At 46.4% G+C, this 26124-nt stretch overlaps 3 protein-coding genes across 3 annotated transcripts; all 3 read right to left on the bottom strand.

The window, feature by feature from the left end:
- Positions 1-454: 454 nt before the first annotated feature.
- LOC113563436 lies at positions 455-1213 on the bottom strand. Its single transcript, XM_026975081.1, has one exon. It carries the CDS (start codon positions 1211-1213, stop codon positions 455-457), a length of 759 nt encoding a protein of 252 aa, XP_026830882.1.
- Positions 1214-6447: 5234 nt separating this feature from the next.
- Positions 6448-6948, bottom strand: LOC105280827. Its single transcript, XM_011341645.2, has one exon. The coding sequence runs from the start codon at positions 6946-6948 to the stop codon at positions 6448-6450; it is 501 nt and encodes a 166-aa protein (XP_011339947.1).
- Positions 6949-23824: 16876 nt separating this feature from the next.
- Positions 23825-25761, bottom strand: LOC113563384. The gene has a single exon (XM_026974966.1). It carries the CDS (start codon positions 24409-24411, stop codon positions 23869-23871), a length of 543 nt encoding a protein of 180 aa, XP_026830767.1. The 5' UTR covers positions 24412-25761; the 3' UTR covers positions 23825-23868.
- Between the last annotated feature and the right edge of the window lie 363 nt (positions 25762-26124).

The raw sequence follows: 26124 nt of genomic DNA, 5'->3' as shown, positions 1-26124 counted from the left end.
GGTGGGTACGTTTCCTTCGTTCAAAATCTGTAAATTCATACTTGCCGCCCATTCCTCCAGTAATTGTCCTTTCGTGTCTGTATACGAGGCCCCCCATAAATTAGACTTCGCGTTAAAATCCCCTACAATTAATAACAATCGATTCCTATATACAATTGAACTATAATACAAATTATCTAAGACTTCTTCATATCGAGCTATATTACAGTTTGGAGTTATATACACGCTAATTACAATCACATTTTGCCACTCAACGATAACAAAACCTTTACACTTTTCAATTAGTCTCACATTCGTAGAATTCGTGTTATAAATAATCGCGGCTCGTTTCTCTTCGTCCGCGAAACAATTATAAATATCTACATTATAGGGTTCCGCTACCGCGACCAAATCCGCGTTGGTCTCTTGTATTGTCTTTATTAGCAAGTCTTGAGCCGCTTTACTGTGATTAATGTTAGTTTGTAACACTATCATATTCGCCGTCCGTTTTTCCTACCCTCCGTATAGTTTTCCCCGTGCTTCTTCCGTTCTCCTTGTTCTGTAGGCAGATCACACTGCCCATTCTATGATTCGCGTCTTGTCCCCTTTTCTCACAAATCGGGCAGTGCGGTCTGTTTGCGCAGTTCGCTGCTTTGTGCCCTGTAACTCCACACTTAAAACACATACCTGTTCTATCTATTTCATTGGTACATTTGTCCCTAACGTGTCCACTTTCCATGCAGCGAAAACATCGTATCGGTCGCGCCTGTAACATTTCTATTCTCGCGTTTGTCCAACCTATCTTAATCTTTCCGCTTTTCGTAGCCTCCATTGCCACTTTCAAAGGGCACAGAACCCATACTATCGCCGTTCCCATCCTCGTTCTCGCGATCTTTCCTGTCCGAATGTCCTTACTGTCTCCTCTTCCGGCCTTCGCTACTGCCAACTGCACCTCTTCCTCCGTAGTGTCTTCATCGAGACCCACGATTCTTATTTCTGCCTTTTTGACTGGTCTCCTCACCTGCACCTCTGTCTCCGCAAATATTCCTCTTAATCTCGCAGCCAATGCATCCGCTTTTCTCTCATTTCCTTCTCCCGCTATTTCTATAAGCGTTGCCCCTGTCATCGTACGTCTGGTCCTCAACTCCTCAATCCCAAGGTCCTCTAATGAGATTCCCTTTTTGGCTCTCTTTAAGATGTCCGCTCCTGTGATACCTTCCTTGATTCCCGTCATCCATACTGCTTCAGTCTTCGGTGGCCTTCTTCTCGTTGTTCCCCGTCTCTCCTCTACTCGGTGTCCAATTACCACGCGCCTCCATCCTCTCATCACCCCTTATTCTCCTATTTCTTCTATATTTGTTTTCCACCACTGTCCACTCATGCGGATCACGTAGTGGCGGGAAATGCTCCTCCATCCCTCCATCCGTCGACTCTCCTTCCGTCGTCGTACCTTGCCTATCTCGAAATCTAACCCCTTCTCTTCTCTTTCTTTGTGGGAGCGGTGTCTCTCCCATTGCGTTCGTCTCTTCCTCTCTCCTCGTCCTTAGTTCCTGTCTTTGTTCCACCAACCTCGCTATTTGCTCCGAGATCTCTCTCTCTTTTACTTGTCTAAGATCTTCCAATCTTACCGGTTTCTGTGGTCTTACCGAACTCCTTATCACCGGTTTTTCTTTCTCTTTCTCTTTAATCGGAGGGGGCGGCATTCTCTGCGCATCCGTCTTCTCTCTTTCCGTCACCTTATCCCTTCCTAACTTCCCCGTTTCCTTCGTTGGGGCCCAGTTCCTTTTGACCTTCAATTCTTTGTCCATCTTTGTGTTTTCCTCTACTAATTTCTTATTTACTTCCTTCATTCTACCCATCGTCCTTTCTAACTCTTTATTTTTCTGTTCTAGGTTCACCATATCCGCCCGGAGTTCTCCAATCTCAGTCTCTCTGCTCTCATCGATGGTTCCCCCTTGTGCTTCAACGCATTTCTTGGTAAGTATTTTAATACCATCCCTCATTTTACTAAGTAAGCGCTTCATTTTACCGCTAACTTTGCCCTGTAAATTTTTTGATTTTCCCCGCATCTCTTCCATATCGTCTATCCATTCCATCATCTGAGATCCGATGCTCACCGCCGTTCCTCCCAGATAAAGTTGTCCATCCTTCGTGCTAGCTGTTGTAACTGAGGACGTGTCCGATCCCTCGTCGTCCATAAAGCTCATATTCTTTCTCTTTTTCCCTCTTTCCATCTCATAGTCCATCTCTTCCTCTGTAACCAACGGTGTTCCCTCGTTTCGTTCCATTGTTTTTTCTCCCTCCTCTTTATCCTTTTTACTGCTCCTTGAAGTTTTATCCGAAATCGTGTCCTTAATCAGTCCAGTCGCATAGTCACCAGAGACAGAGATCCCTTCCCCTTCTCCAATGATCCTCGCAGTCGCTTTTACTGCCACAGACCCCGCGGAGCAATCTGTGGTCTGCCCGTCGCCAGTTAACGATCGGGGGGGAGCCAGGCAGCCATCACCCCTCCCGGACCGGTCCTCATCTTTCCGAATAGATGAAGTCGAATTATCCTTTTTCGTGCCTTTCATCATATTCAGAAATTTTTGGGGGTTGTTGTCATCAAGGGACCCCCACCCTCTACGTTTCCTATCGGGTGTATCTATGATGTCATTTCCCTGTTAACCTACTCAAAGTAGCTCCCCGTTCTCAATGTCCTCGTGGGCAGGCTTATGTGTGTGTGTGTGTGAATGTGTATGCGCATCTATTGAATGAGTGTGTTGGTGTGTATGCCTAGGAAGGGTAAGTATGTGTGACTGTGTGTGTGCCTGCGCATGTATCTGTATGTGTGTGTGTGTGTGTGCGCGCGTGCGTATGTAGAGCCTGACTGTAACCTGCCACGTGGACTTTCCACTCTATTCTCCATGCCATCTTTCCTTATCACATGACAATCCGCCTATATCCTATAATCTATTATTATTACCACTATTTAGATAGTAGACTCACCCGTCATCCGGTTTCTCCTTGTCATGGCTCATTCTAATTCGTTGCGGTTTCGGCGTCTGGTAGTCAATCATAGCCTTATGATACGCTTCCACCTGCTGAGACACCACTTCTTCGAAGGATTTTTCCACGCTTTTGTCCTCGTCCTCCTCTCCTTCTCTCTCCTGATCCATAGGAGCCGGAGGCTGTGTTTCCATCTCTCCACTGTCCACTCTGTCACCACTATCCGTCTCCATCACTTCACCCACAATTTCCGATCCTTTCTTATCGCGTTTCTCCTTCACCACTTTGCTTCCACAATTTCTATCTCCCATCCTATGCTTATCATCTATCTCTTTATCCCCACATAACATACATCGGCTCTCACTATCACACACTCTTGCAATATGCCCTGTTTTTCCACATTTATAACATTTATCACTGCGCACAACGTTAGTAACACATTTACTTTGTACATGACCATATTCCAAACATTTATAACATTGCACACGCCTTTTTTCAAGCATTGTTACTCCAACCACGTTCCATCCTATCCTCACAGATTTTTTCCTAGAGACGCTCCACGCTGCTCTCATCGGGAGCCGTATCCATACCGTTCCCAATCCATTCACCGTCCTCCTCACTTGCCCGCAATCGATCTCTTCCTCTGCACATTCTCCTGCCTTAGCAATTCCCATCTTTACTTCATCTTCCGTCATGGAATCATCCAGTCTCCACAATTGTAACTCCATTTTCCTCTGTACTTGGCGAATCCTTACCTGCGAGTTGACAAGTACTTCCTTCAATTTTAATGTCAATTCATCCGCTTTCTCCTTAGCCTTTTCTCCTCCTATCTCCAAGATCCTTCCACCTGTAGCAGAGTTTCTAATCCTGATGTTTTGGATACCCATCTCTTCAATATTAATATTTCTCTTCGCTGTTTTCAGAGCTTCAGCATACGTCGTAGCATCGTTGCCGTCTACACGCATGGATATCGCCGCCGTTTTATTTCCTCGGGTCCTTTTAGGTAAGTATTCCTTCTTCCTTCTCTTTTCCACATTCACCTCTACTATCTTCTCACTTTCCTCTAGTGTTCTTCCGACCATCCTATCCTTTTCCTTGTCCTTTCCCGTTGTTGGCTGTTTAGTATTTTCCTTTCGTACGCTTTCTTTTATTTTCCCTTTTCTATTCGTTTCCCGCGTGGGAGGAAGCGGTGGGTATTCCGCTTCCTCCTTTCGCCTCGCTAGTTCTTCCTTTCCTTTCCCACTATTGATGTCCAGCAGCACCTCCATTCTCTGATCAATTAATGCATCTATCCTATCCAGAATCCTCCTCTCTACCATATCTCATTCATAGCAGGCAGTGGACTTATCCTTTCCTCGCTTACTCTCCTTTCGAACTGTGTCATGTAAACCATATCGGTGTTTCCTTCTGGTTCCACATGGCTTCTTCCTTCTGCACCACCTTCTCGCTTATCTTCTTCCTCTAGGTCACTTAGAGTCCTTCCAATCCGTATATTAGAACTTTCCTGTGATTTCGGACTCCTAACTTCCTTTCGTAGGTCTTCTATTTCCTTCTTTAGATCCTCAATCTCTGTTCTCATTATCCTCGTCTCTTCCTTATCCGCCTCTTTCGTCCTTTCCAGCAAAACCGCCGCAGAAACACGTACTTCTTGCACAATGTCCCGCATGAGTTTGACGTAAGTACCTTTTATGTTGCTTGACGTCTTTGCCATCCTATCTATCATTGCGATTTTGTCCAGAACCGCGATCGCAATATCCTCCGATTTTTCTTCGCTCATTCTCTCTTTCCTCTCTCTTTCACTTTCATTAATCAAGTTCGTATTTCCTAGCCGTGGGTACCTTTCCAACAATTCCTTCTCTTCCTCCAAGTCTTTCTCCTTCCTCTCTGCTTCTAACCACCTCTCCTTCGCCGCTGCCAGACCTATATATTCGCCGGTCGTAGGTGGCCTTCCTCTTCCTCTTCTTTTCGCCTGTTGTTTAGGGGATACATCCTCCGTCCTTGAGTTACTACCCTCCGTCTCGGACAGCTTGTCTCCCACCGCTGAGACGACTGATCGAGCCGGGGATGTAGCCATTCTTCCGTCCTTACTCCTTCTTCCTACCTTTACTTTCCTCCGGTGATCTTCTCTCCTTCGTTTGGCCACTCTTATTGGTAGTCTTTCCATCCTAACTACCACAGGTCTCAAACTCTTGTTCGTATCCGTTTTCTTACCTTGTATTTTCCGTGTTTCAGGTCCATCATCCGTGTTCTTCGCCAGGTCGTCACCCCGAAGGGTCATCGCAGTCGCTGTCACCTCGGTGGAAGGCCCCGCGGAGCAGCCTTCCCCTTGCCAGTCGCCAGAGGGTTCAGGAGAGCGCCGGCAACCTCCACTCTCCGAACCACTTGATGCCTTGCTCATCCGAGAAACAAGGCTGGTATCGTCCGTATCCTTTTTGTCTTCCATGATGAGCAGAGGTTTTCTGGGGTTTTTATAGAGGGCCCCAGTCCTCGCGGTTCCGAAGAACCTCCGGTTCCTCCGTAGGCGGGCTTGTGAGTGTGTGTGTGTTATGTGAATGTGCGGAATGTGTGCGTAAAATAAAGTAAACTATTGTGTGTGTGTGACTGTGTGTGGATGTGTGTGAATGCGTATGTATGTGATGGATGCCTGGATGTGTGACTGTAATCCGCTACGGAGGAATTACGGAAACTCGGGTACCTTGGGAGCGTTAATTACCATACTACGCCCTCCAGACTTGAAGGACGTAGCCCCTGAGGAAAGGGGAACCTAACCTAACCTTTTTTTTTTAAGGAGGGGGAACCCGTCATGGGCCACCTCGCTCCCCTTGGGCGGGGTGCGAGGGAAGTGTGAGACTCTTACTCACTAAACCACCCTCCGTATGCCAGCCCTGGTGTCAGACGTGAGGCCCGGGCACGCCGCCAGCATTCTTCCGGGCCCCACTTAACCACCTGGTATGACGGCCTCAGCGCCACAGCCAGCGCTGCCCGCTAATATCAGGCCCGTTCCCCTCCGAGGAGCGAGGCATACCATCGCTCCAAGGAGACCACCCACCATAGTGGGGTGGTTTTTTGGACGGGTGATGAGGATCCCAACTCAACACCCGCCCTTCCTTCCCAACATCATGTGCGGAGGACGCAGGGACCCTCGGAGAGGGGCCCCGCGACGATGGAGACCCGGGCAAATGCCCCGCCGGTCCGCCACCCGAGTGCCCGGGCAGATACCCCGCCGGCACTCTGCCTCCGCCCATGACCCGCTGTACGCGAACGCATCCGGACGCGCCGACCTGGTTGAGCGACCCCCCGCGTCCGGGCAAATGCCCCGCCGACACGAGGGAGGGGTTCGACTGCGGTCCCCACAGTCTCACCCCCTAGGGTGCTTCGATAAAGGCACCCTGTCGCCCGACCAGGTCCCCTCCCCGGGGGGCCGTTTGTCCGAGACAACGGTCACCCCCTTCCCCCGCGTCGCCGCAATCCTCCGGGACGCTAGGGTTCCCGGAGGCGTTCGGCCGCCTCCTTCTGCGAGAGCACGCTTTCGCAGAAGGAGGCGAACTCCCTCCATGATCTCTCGCTCTCGGTGATCGAACTCATGACCACCGGCAGCGAGAGGTCCCGACCAATATGTTGGACCAGAACACGGCGCTCGTCCGCCCACGCTGGACAATGCTCCAGCGTGTGCTGCGCCGTGTCCTGGTCTGCGCCACAGTGGTGGCAACGTGGCTCGAGCTCGCGCCCTATCCTGCACAGGTACTCACCGAAACAACCATGTCCGGTGAGTACCTGGCCCATCCGGAACGTGACTCCGCCCCATCCCCTGTCCAGCCACTTCGCCAGACAGGGATGGATGGCCTCGGCTACTCTCCGACCCGATGTGTCGTTCGGATCGGAGAGTTGACGCTGCCATGCTTGCAGCGCCGTTTGCCGAGCCTGTCGCCCGAGGACCTCCTTGGCTCTCGCGGTCAGCCGAACCCCCTGATCCTTCGCCATCCGCGCCCGCTCGTACGCGTCTGCGTACGCGGGCGCCAGGAGGGCAATGGGGGCCAGCCCCGCGAGAGCCGTCGCCGCTCTATGGGAGACGGTTCGGTAAAGGCGAGCGACTCTGGTTGCCACCCTCCGCTCGAAGCGGCGCACCACTAACTTGGCGCGGCGGGTGGCCTCCAGGTCGCTCGCCCACACCGGTGCCCCGTAAAGGGCCACCGATCGGACCGCCCCCGCATAGGGGTACGAGTCATCACTTGTGGACCCCCGAGATTGGGCATGAGACGGCTTATGGCTGCCGCCCCACGCTCCAATCTGGGGGCCAACTCCACAAAGTGGTCCTCGAACGACCATTGGCCATCCAGTGTGAGGCCCAGATACTTTATCTTGGGCCCCACTGGGACGGGCACGTTCCCCACCATCACTTGTGCTGGAGGTGGGGCCCCACGGAGGCCGTCGTGGAAAAAGACGGCCTCGGACTTGTGGGGCGCCACCTCCAGCCCTAGGGCGCGCACAGCTCGGGCCACGCAGGCCACACCATCCTCCGCGGCTCTCACCGCATCCCCCCATCCTGGCCCCCACGCCACCAACAGCACGTCATCGGCGTATGCAAAGCATTGGCAGCGTGGGGGCAGGGGAGCCCGCAGGATCTTGTCGAATGCGATGTCCCACACGGTCGGCCCAACTACCGACCCCTGTGGGACACCACGTGACTGAGATCGCATGATCTCTTCGCCGCTCCGACCGGTGTACACCAGCCGACGGTCCCGGAAGTAGTCCAGGACCAGGGAAACCTAACCTTTTTTTTTTCGGAGGAGGAACCCGTCATGGGCCCCCTCGCTCCCCTTGGGCGGGGTGCGAGGGGAGTGTGAGACTCTTACTCACTAAACCTACCTCCGTCTGCCAGCCCCGGCTGTATGGGGCGCGAGATCGGCCGAACGGCACTTCGTTCGCGCCCCACGTTGCCCGGTGTACGTCCCTAGCGCCGGTGCGCTGCCCTTTCGGGCCCTAATCCCCACCCGCGGTGCGTGGCAGACCACCGCTCCGCGGGGACCTCCCCTCTCTGTTGAGGGGAGGTTTTAGGGCGACGGCCGACGCTCCCAAGTCGGCCCTCGCCCACCCGTTCCCGATACTCCCCGTTGGGGGTCAAGGAGTTCTGGGACCCCTCGACGATGACGTCCCGGGCAGATGCCCCGACGACCAGTCACCCGAGCGCCGGGGCAAGTGCCCCGCCGGCACTCTGCTCCCAACGGGGGTCACGCGCCTGCAGCCCCGACTCCACCCGAGTCGGGGCCCTTCCCCGCGGCTCCGGAGGGAGGTCTCCGCGACCTCCCCCCAGAGTCTCCACCCCCTGGCTCCTCGCACTCCCGCCCCGGACGTGATGAGGGGGCCGCCGGCGTCACTAAGACGCCCCGCGGCCCCCCGCCGTCATCCGTGGCCGGGACCCCTCCGGCCGACCCCCGGTCGGCGCTCGCGCTCGGCCTCCTCCTTCCGCAGCATCACCTGCTCGCAGAAGGAGGAGACCGCCCTCCAGTTCCTTTCGCTTCCGACCATCTTCCTCATGACGGTCGGGAGCGAGAGGTCCTCCCCCACTACGTCCTTAAGGACACGGCGTTCCACATCCCACGCCGCGCACTCGGCAAGGGTGTGGTCCGCCCTTTCGGCGGGAGGACCTCCCCCCTTCTGCGGGGTGGCCTCCGTCCGGAGTCCTACCTCCACCGTCGCCGGAGTACTCGGCGGAGTCTCCAGCCTCCTCCCCTTGACGCGCAGGACGGCGGAGGTAGCGACCCGCTGGCTCTCCCCCCCGTCCCAGGCGTCCCCATCCCTCAACGTCCCCGCGGTCGCCCGACCCATGAGGGAGATGGTGTCCCTCAATTCGCCTATCTGCGACTTGAGGGACTTCACCTCCCCCCTCAGGGCGGCCTTCTCCCTGCAGAGAGAAGGGGGCTTCGGTGCCCCTCCTCTCCGCGATGACGGTGAGCGCCGCCCTGATGCCCGCCGCGGCCTCCTTCAGGGCCTTGACGTGAAAGCAGGGGGTGTGGGGATTGTCTCCGGAGCGAACAGCAAGAAAAACGCTGACCTCCATCATCGCCGACCGCCCTAAAACCCCCAGGTTGCCATCTCTCTATAACACGGTTGCGAGGTTGTCCCTCTGGCACTCTTACGCACCCGTGCTTAGAGTCCTAGACATTACTCAAAGGGAGGGAAGCTCCCGAGATTCTTACTAATATAGATAGGGTGTGGCAACACACCCCACCTATAACCTCCCCTGTTGGGAGGCCCGGGACCCTATCGGGATCCGAGTCTCCCCTCGGCGGAGGGTTTTGAAGCAATGCGTGGCTCCCAAACCCACGCGTGGCTTCTGTACATCGCGCGCGCGCAACTTAAGATTAAGCGTAAGATTAACTCAAGATTAACACTAATCTTAAAAAAACTAACTAACCTAAACTTATATCTAGAAGTAGACCTAACTTGTTCACTCGTACATCTCATGGTGTTGCAAGCACCACTGTTTCCGCATACATCTCGTTTTTGACTACGCTGAATTTGAAGAGTTATGTACCCTTATCATGGGTTCTCAACTCCTCACTACTGACATCTACCTCGACGACGTTTTCGTGATCGGGTTCGATCGCCCAGTCTTTCCCGTTCACGCTCGTGCTTCTCTTTAGCTATCAGAACTTCGTTGCTAAAGTCCGCAAAGGCCTTCCAGTTCTTCTCGGATAGTAGCATCTTATGAACTATATTATCAATAGATAAGTTCGCGCCAATAGTTGAGATAAGATCATCTCTAGCGTTGCTCCATCGAACACATTCCGCTATCGTGTGCACAACTGTGTCGCTAGGGTCACCACAAAACACACAATGTGGAGTTTCTTCTCGTCCGATTTTATATAGGTAACTGGAAAAACAGCCATGTCCTGATAACATCTGCGTCATTCTGTAACTTAACGCTCCATGTGAATGAGTTGTCCACTCTTGGAAAGAAGGGCCAATGGCATGTATAGTCCACTGACCGTAAAATCCACTCTCAATAGATACTTGCCATTGTCTAAGCGCCTTCTTGTGTACTTGTTTACGAAGAGCCTCTCTTGCCGTGGGTAACACCCGAATGCCTATCGCCTGCATCTGCTTAATCCTGTCATACACTTCAGCATGACCTAACGCAGTGATCTCAATTGGCGGTGTAGATGCCAATACTAGGGCAGCTCTATGTGCTACTGTACGATATGCTCTAGCGATTCGAATGGCTAAAATCCGTTCAAAGCGCCGAACTACACCAAGTACTCGTGTAGAGCGTGATAGGTCTTTTGCCCATACTGGCGCACCATAACATGCAATGGAACGTATGGCATTTGCATAAAGCCGTCTTACTGAATCTCGCGGGCCACCTAGATTTGGTATAAGCCTACTAAGTGCACCAGAAACTTTCATCAATTTCGGCTCAAGCGAAGCAAAATGTTGCGTAAACAATCAGCTAGAATCTATAATTAGACCTAGGTATTTAAGGCTTGATCCAATCGGAACGTGTACTGTTCCGATTGTTATCTGTAGATCTGATGGCGGAGCATCAGATCCTCTTGTAAAGTACGTAATCTGCGTCTTGTTAGGCGCAATCGTTAGTCCAAGTTCTAATAATACCCTCGATACAGGGTGATTCAGAACAACCACGCGTCCTTGCAAAGACGTATTCTGGAAATAATTCTAAGACAAATTTTCCTCTACGAAAATTTTGTCCGAAGCTTACTTTTTGAATTATTAAAGGAAATAGTTAACGAGTAACGGGCCGAGTATAAGAGGCAGACAGGGGCGGCGCGCGACGCGACTTACCGCGACGCTTACGCGGGGAGCTCAGCTGATCGCTGCACACACGATACCTACTAAATACATGCATGTGATACATCACACACACACACACACACACACACTCTCTCTCTCTCTCTCTCTGTTTTGGTAAGTGTGGCTCAGACGTATTTCTGACTGCTCTGTATTTAAGAGGTGTTTTCTGCCGTTTACTGCCCTTCGAGGCTTTTGATTGCAGATTAGATATTCAAGGCAATATTGCTTGACTCTTTGAAGTTACTGGTGGCTAGTTTGCTGTGGCCGTTGCGGTGTATGGTGGAGATTTCTGTACTGGATAGTGAATTTCTCGGTTGGACCGTTTGATTTGGCAGGACAAACAAGGTTGTTTGTCAGTCTTGTTTGTGACGAAGGCCATACTCTGCGATCGGGGCAGTTTTCTGCTTTATCGACGAGGAAGGACGACGCGTTGAGCTGTGCAAATGGTTGCATGCGGTGCGGAGGTTCGGCAGGAATGCTAGACGGAGGATTGCGTGGCGGCTGGGTCTGCACTCCTCGAGAATGGACAGGAAGGATAATGCTTCGTCCTTGCGGGATGATGTGGTGGACGATCCGCAGTTTAGCGCGCCAGGGGTGAACGTGTCGGGGGGTTTGTCCTCTAGTTTCACTGATGTGGGAGATAGATTGTCCGCGTCTGGAGTTAACTCGTTGAGAAGATCCGTTAATAGGCACAATGATAATGTTGCTAAGGTCTTGCTGGGCAGTAAGGATTCGATTGAGAAAAGGAAGTCGTTGGAATCCGCGTTTAGAGCGTGTAAGGAGGCTTTCTTCGAGGTCTCTGCAGCCTACTTAAGTTTATTGGATGAGAGACAGACCGGGCAAAACAGTTTGAAATTAGATGATATTAGGACGGTCAGTGATAACGCATTAGAGAATTTCAGTCTAGGCGGTCAGCTTAGGAGTGTTAGGGAAGTTGGAAATGGCGAAGACACTTCGAGCGGAAGAAGTTACGCATCTGTGGCGAAGCTGCCTGCTACAAAGGTGCGATTGTCGAGTGGTCCGGTGATCAGTGTTCCAAAAACCACGAGCTTCCTAATTGTACCTGAGAATGCGAACGACGAAAGGTACCCTTCCTCTAGAGCAACGATGGAGGCGGTTCAGAAGACTTTCAAGCCGTCGCGGATTGCTTTGAGGGTGGATAAAGTCTCCATGGCCGGTGGAAATGGAGTGCGGATTGATGCGATAAATCCTGATCTGGACAGAATAAGAAGCGTGCCTGAGTTGGGCAGTGCTGGACTTAAGGTGCAATCGGACGTTAGACTGACTCCAAAAATCGTAATATATGGAGTGCCGGCGCATTTATCCGGCGAAGAGATCTGCAGCGAAATCAAGGCCCTGAACCTTAGGAGGCTGACCGAGTCGTACGTAAAAGTTGTGCGCATATTTCCATCGAGGGATCGCCGGTATACTAGCTGCGTTGTTGAGGTTTCCCCGGTGGTTAGAACGGCTTTAAAGAAAGAACCGTGTATTTACATTGGATTCTCGGCGTGCAGATATGCGGACCATGTAAGGGTATTGCTGTGTTATAAGTGTCTTAGTTTCGGGCACATTTCTACCAAATGTAAAATACCGGCGAAATGTGGTCACTGCTCTGAGGGTCATGAGACTAGAGATTGCCATAACAAAAACTCGGGGCCAATTTGCGTTAACTGTAAGAGATGGAGCCCGAATGAAGACCTAAAGCATGCCGCGACGAACGGTCGTAAGTGTTCTGTTATTAAGAGACGTATATTAGAAAAAATAAAACATACCAATTATGATTAAGCAAGACAGTGAGATGGGAGATCTTACGGTATGTCATGTAAATTGTCAATCGTTGGTTGCGCATCTGAATGAATTTCGATCCTTCTTCAGCAATGCACGGTATCATATCATCTGCATCTCTGAGACATGGCTCCGCCCTGAAGTATCGGATGAATTTGTCTCCTTACCGGGTTACAAATTGTTTAGGAATGACCGTAGAGGTAGGATCGGTGGAGGAGTTGCCTTCTTTATAGATTCTTCACTTCATGCCAGTGTGGTGAACTGTTCGGACCAAGAGTTCAGAGACAGGCCGGAATATTTGTTAGCAGAGGTTACGACAGTGCATGCACCTAAGCTACTGCTTGCAGTTGTGTACAGGCCCCCGCATTGCGGTTACTTGAGCGAGTTTTTTGAGGTATTCGCTGAGTTGAATGTACTCTACAAACATTCGATAATCTTCGGAGACTTTAATGCGGATCTCTGTGTGGCGATTGCATCGCCGCAGACCCAGAAATTAGAAAGACGCGACCCAACGTATCATGATACACATATACACGCACATATACATACGCGTACATACGGGTACAGAGTCAACAACTGATGAAGGTAGACAACACGCGAGACGGAAAGCGAGAAAACAATAATAGAGGAAGCCGTTACAGACAACCGTCGTAATTTATTAAAATCAAGTAAAAGTTGTATTTTGCTATACGGATTGCGCCGATGCACATGCACGTCATATTTAAAACCGCGAGTCAAAGTTTAGAGACAGTTAAGCGTAGCCCGCGGAATGGATAGGAAAGCGAAAGGTTTTCTCTCGGGAAGATTTTGAAGTCTTCGAGAGATTTCCAGGAGGACACAGAAGTCGAGACTGGCGAGCAAACAAGCAGAAGTTCATTCGACCGGTATATCTCAGCGAGTGCGGGCGCGTTCAACGGGTGTATTCGGAATTGAGATTTACATTAAATTTCGGACGGACTCTCAACGCAAAATTAACATTTTCTTCTTTTGTTACACCAGGACACATTATTCTCCTGACACACAAAACACAGATAACCAAATCTGTATTCAGACGTATGACTCGAAACAGATCCTTGACTTTGCGGATTGCTATAATCAGTACATAGTGCCTTACAATTGCACTCATAGTACGAGGGAGTCTGCGACCTGGCTCTATCTTTGTCTGGTTGATGATTGTGAGAAGGTGGTGAGGTCTGGACAGCATGATGCCTGTTTTCTTTCAGCTCATGATCTGATATACATAACTTATTGGGTTAAAGTTGAACGATTAACGCGCAGATGGACTTATGCAAGAAACTTCAGGAGGTGCGACAGGAATGCGTTTCTGGTGGATCTGGAGGCCCTAAACTGGAGTGATGTGTTTCAGACGGGCAACATTGACGTGATGGTACAGATTTTCAACGGATTCATTTTGAACACCATCGACAAGCATGCGCCGGAGCGATTCATCGCGACGCGAAAACTACCTGCTCCGTAGTTAGGTGCGGATATAAAGAGGATGATGGCTGCGAGGGATAAGGCTCGAAGGAGATGGAGGAGGTGCAGAGGTGATGCTCTGTACGAACGCTATAAGAAACTAAGAAACGAGGTCCAATGCATGGTTAGAACCGCCAAGAGGAACTATTACTACGACACATTTAACGGTTGTAAGGATCAGAAGGAAGTTTGGTGCAGGTTAAAGCAACTTGGTCTTGTTAAATCTCGTGATGCGGATAGCCTGCTGCAGTTCTCTCTTGAGGAGTTTAACAGGTACTTTGTGTCTGTAGCTGGTCCCGGCTGTAATTCGAAGAGAGCATGTACCTGGGTGAACTGGATTATAGTGAGGACAAGTTTTACTGGAGACATGTGGGACCTATGGAGATACGTGCGGCGCTGTCAAGGATAAAATCGCAGGCGAAAGGTGTTGATGAGTTGTCCAGTAAACTAATAAATATCGCCATGCCTTGTATTATGCCTGTGCTGACTCACATTTATAATTGGTTTCTGTCATATGGAGTTTTTCCTACCATCTGGAAGGCAGCGCTTGTGTTACCAATTCCTAAGACTAAGGCACCAACTTTGCTTCAGCACTTCAGACCGATCTCCATTCTATGCTGCGTGTCTAAGGCACTGGAGCGTCTGGTGGCAGATCAAATCGTCGAGTTTATGGAGCAGAGGGGTCTGTTCGATCCTTTCCAGTATGCGTACCGTAGAGGACATTCCACTCAGACTGCTCTCATTAGAGTGCTGGATAATGTGAGATGCGCAATGGACAAAAGAATGGTTACTGTAGCCGTATTCTTTGATTTTACAAAAGCCTTCGATTGTGTCTCATACAGGATATTAATCGAGAAACTAAGATCTTTGAACTTCTCGAATACGGTTTTGCGCTGGATCTGTTCCTACTTGGAAAACAGAACGCAAGCTGTGAGGGAATTGTCTGGAAGGAATGTGTCGCCCTTCATCTGCACCCATGCGGGTGTTCCTCAGGGCTCCGTACTGGGACCGCTGCTCTTTCTGATATACTTGTTGGATTTGGGAGGGGCGATGCAGCACTCCGAATATAACCTATATGCGGATGACTTAACAATTTACCGTCGCTGCCATCCACGGGATCTTGGGCACGCCATTGAATTGATAAACGAAGATATTAGAGGTATTTCAGAGTGGGCAAATGCGAATAACCTGCGGCTTAACCCCAGCAAGACTAAGGCAATGTTATTAGGCACAGCGAGATATTTAAATGGAATCGCGACGGGGCCTATACCGCAGATAGTAGTGGATGGAGAGGTTGTCCCTTTCACGGACTCCGTTGTTTATCTTGGGCTGACTATCACAAATACTCTTGCGTGGGACAGACAAGTCAGTGCGGTTGTAAGTAGGGTAAACTCCACCTTGTATCAATTCAAACTCTGTAAAGATCTTTTACCCGAAAGTGTAAGAAGATCACTGGTTACCACGGTGATCTTCTCATATATTGACTATTGTTGCACGGCGATGAGCGATATTACGGGGATGCAGAATCTGCGTCTACAAAGGGCGGTAAATGCATGTGTGCGGTTCATAGTGCAACGTAGGCTTGATGACCATATTACCCCTTTCTTTGCACAACTTAAATGGCTAAAAGTGGATGAGCGTAGAAAGTATCTAATGGTGACTCTCATACATTCCGTGATTTTATCCAGCAGGCCATTAACACTAGTAAATGAACTGACTTGGAGAAGCGATGTTAGCGTGAGATGCACTCGTGCGTCAGGCTCACTCTTGGAGGTTCCAGCGTGTAGGACGGAACAGTATAGAAGATCGTTTAGGTGCTTTGCTGCAGAACTATGGAACGCTCTACCACAAGAGTTGAAATCGCTTGATTCTGCTTCGCGGTTTAAGGGAGAGCTGTATGACCTTTTCCTTAGTAAGCGGTCCTAGTATTTCGGGGCTCTTACTATTGTATTTTCACTGCATTCTTAGTTTATTTTTAGTCTATTAGTTTAGTTTTTAGTTTATTTTCTCTTGCTTGTTTCTGTCTCGTGGTTTAAGGGAGAGCTGTGTGATTAGTAGCGCCAGTTGTGTTTAGTATGTGCATCTATTAGTGGAGCTCTTTCTATTATACTTTTATTCAGCTGCTTTGGAGCTCTTTTCTATGGTATTTTTTTTAATTATATTTTGCTGCATGTATAGTTTATTTTATTTTATAGTATATTTCATTTATATCTTTTTATTTCACTTTCATGTTATGTATGCTACTTTATATCTACACCGGTAATATTTTGTAATGATTATACATATGTATATCACTGTGTCGAGCGCTTGAGGGGACTTGTCCCAGAGTGCAAATAAATATCTATCTATCTATCTATCTCTCTCTTCTCATTCACTCACTCACCTGTACAGATTCGATGTTCTCATACTTGACGAATTGTAGCTTGACGGATGAATAATTTCACCGTGGCTCAGATCGCACCTCACGTTTCCATCCACAAATCCACACCGAGTAATAAGCCAGAAGTTTTTTTCTGTCATAAATTGTCATCACGTATCGATACGCACTCGGATTTACTAACGCACTTGAGTGATAAACGAATCTATCGATCTATTATTGCTAGTCGCGATTCGTCCGCGGGGTTGCGGAGGGGGTACCGACTTCCCGCGAAGATCGCATAAATAGTATGAAGCGATCGATACTGCAATCAATAACCCCTCGATTATTAAAAGCGAAGAAACAGAGCGAAATGGCAGCGTACACAAATGAAGAATATTACGATATGCTGATGGCACTCGGTGAGTGTCAGGGACAATATCACGTTGCTGCGAGGAGATACGTGGAATTATATCCCAACAGAGCAAGACATCCCAGGCCTAACGTTATACTTGCAGCAGCTTAAAGATTATACGAAACCGGAAGCGTTTTACCGAAGAAAAAAGACACTGGTAGACATCGTGATGCGAGAACCTTACGAAACGTGGAAACAGTCGTTCGTGCTATTGAGCAAGAACCTGAAACTATTGGGTCGTCCGGAAAGTTCGTGCCGATTTTTAATAGATGGCGTTGGAACATGTCTGAATATATCAATGTTATTGAAAACATACGATTTATATACATATGCTTAAAGGTGACATTTCAACGCATCTTTAGGAAAAAAATTGTTTGAGATAAATTGATTCGTGTCAGTTTTGTACTCTTTTGAAGATGGAGGAAAATAAAGAATATTTTAGACACTTGATGCTTTTCTATTATCGGAAAGGCAAAAATGCCTCACAAGCAACAAATTTGGTATGTTCTGTTTACGGAGAAGGCGCTTTAGCTGAAAGAACCGTACGTAAGTGGTTCGCTAAGTTTAGAGCTGGTGATTTTAACCTTAAAGACCAAGAACGCTCGGGCAGACCCTCTACTACTGATGATGACCAAATTAAGACACTGATCGAGAATAACCCGCGCTACACGACACGTGAATTAGCAGAGATACTGAAAATATCGAAAACCACTGTCCACGAGCTTGGTTATGTAAGTCGCTATGATGTATGGGTTCCGCATAATTTGGCCGAAAAAAATTTAATGGATCGCATTTCTATCTGCGACTCACTGTACAAGCGCAACGAAAACGTACCATTTTTGAAGCAATTAGTGACGGGTGACGAAAAATGGATCATTTACAACAATGTAGAACGAAAAAGATCCTGGGGTAAGCGAAATGAACCAGCATTAACCACTCCGAAAGCTGGCCTTCATCCAAAAAAAGTCATGCTCTGTGTCTGGTGGGATTGGAAAGGAATCCTATATTATGAGCTCCTACCACACAACCAAACGATAAATGCAGATAAGTACTGCTCGCAACTGGACGAATTAAAGACAGCGATTCAGGAAAAACGTCCAGAATTAGCTAATAGGAAGGGCGTCGTGTTCCATCAGGACAATGCCAGACCTCATGTTTCTTTGACTACCCGACAAAAATTGTTGGAGTTTGGCTGGGATGTGCTACCTCACCCACCGTATTCACCAGACATTGCACCTTCAGACTTTCACTTATTTAGGTCTTTGCAAAATTCTCTTAGCGGCAAGAACTTCAACTCTTTGATCGACATAAAAAACCACCTTGAGGAGTTTTTCGCCGAGAAACCTAAGAAGTTCTGGGAGAATGAAATCTTCCAGTTGCGTGAAAGATGGACAAAGGTTGTCAAACAAAACGGTGCATACATAAGTCAATAAATATTTATCGACATAAAAAAATGTTGCCTTTGAATTTTCCTTCAAAATCGGCACGAACTTTCCGGACGACCCAATAGCATTCGGGACATTGCTCGAGAGCACGAATTGTCTTATTCCACAGTCCAAAGGATATTGAAAGAAGAAAAATTACACGCCTATCATTACACTCGCGTGTAACACTTACGACAAGAAGACTATCCTCGGAGAAAGAGATTTTACGCGGATTTCCTCAGAAGAGTGAACGAAGATCCAGAACTTCCGTCTTGCGTAATATTCAGCGATGAATTGCTGTTTACGCGAGAAGGAATATTGAACTCACACAATATGCATGTGTGGGACGCCGAGAATCCTCGACCGACACGACTCAGAAATTTCCAAGTTCGTTGGAAACTGATCGTCTGGGCTGGAATTATGGGTATAAAAATATTGGGCCCAGTTATTCTTCCAGAAACATTAAATGGCGCATCGTACATGGAATTTCTGACGGAAAATCTGCCGGACTTTCTGGAAGAAGTACTATTAATAAATAGAAATAAAATTGTATTTCAACAGGACGGTGCTGGTCCACATAACGCCAGAATTGTCACAAATTTTTTAAATCAGCAATTTCCCGGACGTTGGATGGGCCGGTATAGCCCGATACGGTGGCCTGCAAGATCTCCAGATCTCAATCCACTGGACTTTTTCTTGTGGGGCTACTGCAAGGAAGTCATTTACAGGCAGCTTCCCGAGACCATCGAAGAATTAAATGACAAACTTCACCATGCGATTTTCTCAATCGAGGACGAAGTTCTGGAGAAAACGCAAGAAAATTTATTGAGACGCATGAGAGCGTGCATCACAATGGATGGCGGACACTTCGAACACTTGCTGTAAAAAGAAGTGTTCTAAAATAATTAATCTGCCCTTTTCAGGGCAACCAAATATTTTATTTTCGAGGAACATTCTCTTCGAGTTCGCAAATTATTTTTTAAAAATCGATACGTTACAGGCAGACATTATCTACTATTCCCTTGACAGTACGAATGTTCGAAGCATTTCCCTGCCGGTTATCATAGTATCTAATTTATCGATCGGATTTACAGTATCGATAAGTCAGCCTTGACGAATTCATGCAGTTTACTATAAAAACATAACCTGATTGTTGTTATCGAGTTATCTCCGCGTTGGGTTACGTGCGTTGTATACGCGTTTTTCTTCGAATAATTTTTAATCGCCGAATAATTAACCGGTAGTGATTAACAGTGATGAATCGATAGAGGCATTCGTAAATGCCTCATTCTATCGATCAAGTGTGTGAATAAATCCGTGAAAGTGTTGATACGCGATACAATTTATAAAAGACGTGTCCAAAAAATTTCTGATCGATTACTGTAATTGTACGTAATGTGTATTTCTTTCTTTGAATAATTTTCAGTCGCCGAATGATTTATCGGTAGCGACTAGCAATAATAAATCGATAGATTCGTTTATCACTCAAGTGCGTCAGTAAATCCGAATGCGTATCGATACGTGATGACAATTTATGACAGAAAAAACTTCTGGATTATTACTCGGTGTGGATTTGTCGATGGAAACGTGAGGTGCGATCTGAGCCACGGTGAAATTATTCATCCGTCAAGCTACAATTCGTCAAGTATGAGAACATCGAATCTGTACAGGTGAGTGAGTGAATGAGAAGAGAGAGAGAGAGAGAGAGAGAGAGTGTGTGTGTGTGTGTGTGTGTGTGTGATGTATTACATGCATGTATTTAGTAGGTATCGTGTGTGCAGCGATCAGCTGAGCGCCCCGCGTAAGCGTCGCGGTAAGTCGCGTCGTGCGCCGCCCCTGTCTGCCTCTTATACTCGGCCCGTTACTCGTTAACTATTTCCTTTAATAATTCAAAAAGTAAGCTTCGGACAAAATTTTCGTAGAGGAAAATTCGTCTCAGAATTACTTCCAGAATACGTCTTTGCAAGGACGCGTGGTTGTTCTGAATCACCCTGTATACACGCTATGGCAGCTTCCGCCAGTCTTTTAACCGCTAACCAACTATGACCTCCTACAATAACCAAGGTATCATCGGCATAGCAAACCAAAGAACACCCAATTGGAAGAGGCGCACGCAATACTCTATCGTAAAGGATATCCCATATAAGGGCAGCAAGTACCGTACCTTGTGGTACACCTCGAGACATTGAGCGCGTATGAGTTTTACCATCTTCTCCTACATATATTAACTGACGATCTTCTAAGTAAGCCAACACGATACGTATCAGGTAATCAGGTAGCTGCAAAGCATTCAATGCCGGTCTTATAGCATTCCACGAGATGGAATTAAACGCATTACTGATGTCAAGGGATATTGCAATCGCCGCGTCACCATTTGCGTTAATCTTATCTATTGTCTTGCGGAAATGTAGAATAGCATCTACAGTTGAGCGACCCTCTCTGAAGCCAAATTGCGAATCGTGCAAATTTGGACCCTAAGATTCCATATGTCGAATTATTCTCGCAGCAACTACTCGCTCGAATAATTTAGCAATTTCGTCTACTAAACATATGGGGCGGTATGCCCCAGAGTCGTTGGGGTCTTTATCTTTACCCTTAGGTATCAATACGAGGTTCGCTCACTTCCAAGCGGTTGGAAAATTACCTTCACACAGACATTGTGTAAATAAGTTACACACCTCATTCATTAAATGATTAAGGGCCAAGATCCAGACTCTACCTGATATCCCATCAGGCCCAGGAGCTTTGCTTCTAGCAAGCTTTTTCCTTGCTATCAGCACTTCTTCAGGCGTTACTTTAGGTACATCGTACATATCTGGTGTAGGTCTAGGATAGACTCCTTCACCTGCCGGAAATAGACGATCAAGTATATTCTCAACAACTGTAGTAGGTAAACTTTGAGTGATCGGCATGGACCATGGTCGAAGTTTATTATAGACTACTTTATATGGCCGACCCCATGGGTCATTATCGACCAACTTTATAAGATCTTGCCATGCTTCTTCTTTGGCCACTTGTATGGCAATACAAAATTCTCGTCTGATCTCCTTATATTGTTGTTGCACATTATCTATCCTTACCGGATCCTTACTCCTTCTGGCATAAGAATATCTTCGACGTAACTTATTTACTTTACTATGAAGCGACTTCAGTGTGTCATTCCACCAGTACATGGAACGCTTAAGAGGTTTATTCTTACTTCGCGGCATAGAAGAATCGCATACATTCAGCATGAGATTATCTAGCCATTGAACTTCATCATTAATAGATATCATTTCATGTGTACACCAGGTATTCGCCAAAAGGGATGCCTGTAAATAAACTTCATCAAGTTTCCTTAGTACCCAGCGACGGGCTAAAGGTGTCTTCACATATGTACTAATTGTTACAAAAGAAAGCTTTATATCTATATAGCTTTATATCTATATAACGATGATCTGATAACGTCTCTTGTTCTTGAAGGACGCGCCACTGTTTTACTAAACGAAGTGCCGCAGAGGATGCCCATGTAATATCAACAATGGACTCTCCTTGAGGTCGTACACATGTAGCAACATTACCATAATTAAGTAAGTGCAGGCCTAGACCTGTGGCCCAGTCATACAATACTTGACCACGAACACTAATAGTGTTGCATCCCCACTCAAAGTGCTTAGCATTAAAGTCACCTCCGATGACTACAGGAGAGCTTATATATTGGCGGATGAAAGAGCCAATTTGATCTAAAAGATCTTCAAACTCTGTTAAAGCTAAACTGGATGGTGCATAGCACGCAATTATGTACAAGTTTCTCCAGGAAACTGCCAAGAAGCCAGTTCCTCTATGTAAGACTCGCATGGGAGGTGAGTCAGCCAGGGCACCCCATTTTATAGCTACTTTACGGGTAATATCAGCCGCCCAGTGTGGGTGATCATCCGGTATATAATAAGGTTCGGATATTATCGTGATTTTATATCTAAACTTAACCATCATTTACAAAAGCAAATTTTGCGCATGCTTTGCATGATTCAAATTAATTTGAAGAAGTTGTGCAATCATCGTCGATTGTAATAACAGATGGCTCCTTCGTGCCAACATCCAATCTTTTCTCTGTGTCAACATCTAATCTTTCCTGTTTGATCTGCCTCGATGTTAAACGATACTCCCGTTCCTTCAGGTGCCCAATCAGGTGCGTCAGGAGGTTCCTTAGAAGTGCCCTCGAGAGGGTCTTCAGTTTGACTAATCTTTCTCTTTCTTATGCTTACAGGTGTCATCGTCACTTCAGGTGTTACATGAACTACATCCAACGGTGCAACATCCATCGGAGTTTCTTCCTGCTGTATAGGACTGGACTCTACCTGTCCTGGGGTAAGTATTACCTTATCTTGCGTCCTATCATTATCTACTATCTCATCGGAAATCGAGTGAGAAGGGTCGGTTTGGCCTTCGGGAACCTGTCCGCTTACAGCGGCTCCAGGGCCCCGTTGGCCTCCCGTCTTCTTCTTCTCCCTTTTCGATATTGGGGGACACGAAGGGTCCACTCATACGATGTCCTGTGGGTAAACCTCTCTCTTTGCAGGCAAAACAGGAAGCTCTTGCTTCACAATCGCGAGCAAAGTGGCCTAATTCACCACATCTATAGCATATATCTCTACGCTCTTCATTAGGACAGTTTATTCGCACATGTCCTAATTGTATACACTTATAACATAATAACTTACGCGGTTCTAGCCTTACCACTGTAGCGAGAGTCCAACCGACTTTAAGTCGGGCCTCTTTTAGCAATCTTTCGCCAACCTCTAGCGGGAGTCTAACCCATAAATCTCCTAATCCATTTGGTGCCTTCCGAATCACTCCTGTGCTAATGTCTGCAAGTCTGCAGGCATAAGTCTGCGCTATAGCATTAACAACATCTTCAGTCTTCGTAGAGTCTATTAGACGACGTATTCTAACTTCCATTTTGAGAATAGGGCGCGATGTCTTCACGTTTGATCCCTGAAACACCTCTTGCAGGCTATTTGCAAACGCGTCCGCCTTTGCAGGACCCTCAGAGCCTGTAATCTCAAAGAGATAGCCTCCTGTTAGGCCTCTTTTGACTCTCATATTATTGATACCGTGTTGTTCCGGTGTCACCTTTTGTTGAGCTTTAAGTAAAGCCTCATCATATTTCCCGTCTAGTGCCGTTAATGATACAATCGCCACTTTAGGTGGGGTTCGCTTCTTTTTATCCTTTATGGGTACACTCGCAGGTTAACGATATTAGCTTAATAATTAAAAAACACAAATTTTGAAGGTTACATTCTTGTAATCTTCCTTAGTAAGTATTCTTACTAAAGTCTTATAATTCCATAGTATGAAACATACTTTACATTAAATTCCATAATAATATGAAATAGCATATTATTTATTCTTGCACTATACTTTATATTAGTGTCTTATATATTGAAATATAAACCTTTAGACATATATGAAATGTTAATACATATTAAGATACGTATACAAACATAAATAAACTTTTGTATCACATATGTAAACCAAAAAATAGAAATTTAAAACATAAATAATACTGTCTTCTTACAATCGTATATTGTGAGAGAGAGAGAGAAATAATAATTTAACAGGTATTATTAGTAGGAACACTATTTCTTATTTTGCTATTGATCATCTTTGTAAATTTCTTTAAGTACTGTCAAAAATCTGTTTTGCATTTCTATGTTATCCTTATGATGCATTTCTCTTTGTTTATACAGTTTTTCATAATATGCTAATTCATTTCCTTCTCGTGTACGTTTTCTGACATTGCGTGTTGTACCATAAGAAGTGCTGGGTACTGCATTTCCATCGTTGGATTCACTATGTTCTCTTGTACTAACATTTTCTTTGTGCACTCTAAATCCACGTATGTTCGAAGCAAGTGATACAGGTGTCACTTCAGGTGTAGTTTTCATTAACTCTTCTATCAAATCAAAGTATACCCAAGATACTGTAGCACTGTCAGTCTCATTATTAGCATTACGTACCGACTTATATTTCTGCTTCAGGTTCTTCCACTTAACAGAATATTGTTCGTCAGTTATGTTGTAACCTCTTTTCTTCAAGTTACTCGCTATTTCCTTCCATATTTTTTTCTGCATACTATTTTTTTTGTTTAATAGTGATATATGTTCTCTGATTTCTTCTATCAGTAGTTTTGTCATTTTATCGTTCCACTGGTATCGACAGTTTTCTGTAAAATAATAAGACACTTAGTAAAACAATAACATTAATGCCTTCAGTATAATGTAAAAACTATTTTTGCACAGTATATATTTTCTTCTTTCAAAGACATAGAACATATTTCAAAACCATTAATATAATTGGTTTAGCTAGAACAACTAAAATAAGGGTAAGACTTCCGAATAGCCCCCCCCTCCGATTTTCATGAAAGTTTTAGGATATATAGAGGTAGAGGTGAGGAAGGTGTGGGTAGAAGGATTTTGTGCGGAAACGCCTCCTAGCGAAGAAATTAATAAAAAAAGGTTTAATGATTTTGCACGAATTTCCAGCTGTCTACGCAAATCAAGAACTTGACTTTGATATATATTATAGAAGTCACCTCCCTCAGTAACCTGTAGAAGGTTTTAGTTCTCCTTCGTTATTAATTTAAGAGTTATTAACAAAAGAAATTTAAGGATTTTGCACGCATATATAATCTTAACGGACCTTAGTATGTTACCTCTGCTCGCGTTTGTATTAACAAACATTGGTAATACTGCTGTTTAGGGGACCCACCTCCGATGACTTAGACCTTGACATATGTTGTCAAGGTCACCCTCCTGAGTGACCTTCAGAAGGTTTTAGCCGTCGCTTGTTGTTTGTTAAAAAGTTATTAACAAAAGAAGTTTGAAAACTTTACTACTTAAAATTAGTGGTCAAAACATAATATACTGATGTGTGTAGAGACTAACCAGGTTAGTTAGGATTCCTCATCTCTACCTCTACATATCCTAAAAATTTCATGAAAATCGGAGGGGGGCTATTCGGAAGTTGAGCCAAAATAAGTTTTGTTTACGATATACATACCGAACTGATCCTGCTCAAACACTTCTCTACCGCTTATATCCATTGCAATTACCTCTAAAAAATTATTTTAATAAACTAATATGTTAAAAATATTGAAATAGAGTGAGGTTATAGTCTATTTATTTCTCTAAAATATCAGTAAAGTACACAAGTACACCTATCGATCAATATACATTCAAAGGAGAATGAAAGTTAATTATTGTAAGAATAACAAAGTACATATATACTTACTTTTCTTCTTCTCCTAAAGAATTCTGACAAGAAAATTTTCGCTTCGCGTTTTAATTCCTTCATAACCTTCATAAACGAGATCACGAGCTAATCCGATCGCTCCATAGACACGTTAACAAATCTGATTAGTCTAGGGACCTTTTTTCCTAGTCGGTTGATATGATTGCGATTGATCCGATTGCAAATCCGATTACTAAACGTAAACACCCCTGGGGAGTACGGTGGGTGCTGCATGACTTCCCAGCCAAAGCACTTCAACTTCTTCTTGGTCACCAAAGCAGTGTGTGGTTTGGCGTTGTCGTGGTGGAAGACAACGCCCTTCCTGTTCGCCAATTCCGGCCGCTTCTCCGCCACTGCCTGCTTCAATTTTTCTAACTGAGCGCAATACTTCTCGGCGTCGATGGTCTGACCGCGCGGAAGCAGCTCGAAGTACAGGACGCCTCGCCAATCCCATCACACACTCAGCATCATTTTCTTCGGATGCAAATCCGCTTTGGCAACCGATTGTGACGACTCACCCAGACCGCACCATGACCGCTTGCGTCGAATGTTGTTATATACCACCCATTTTTCATCTCCCGTGACCACCCGTTTGAGAAAGGCCTCCAGCGAGTTCC

This window comes from Ooceraea biroi, chromosome 14 (genome assembly GCF_003672135.1).
Source record: "Ooceraea biroi isolate clonal line C1 chromosome 14, Obir_v5.4, whole genome shotgun sequence".
Classification (NCBI taxonomy): domain Eukaryota; kingdom Metazoa; phylum Arthropoda; class Insecta; order Hymenoptera; family Formicidae; genus Ooceraea; species Ooceraea biroi.
The sequence above is the reverse complement of the archived record's forward strand: the minus strand, read 5'-3'. Positions and strand labels throughout refer to the sequence as shown.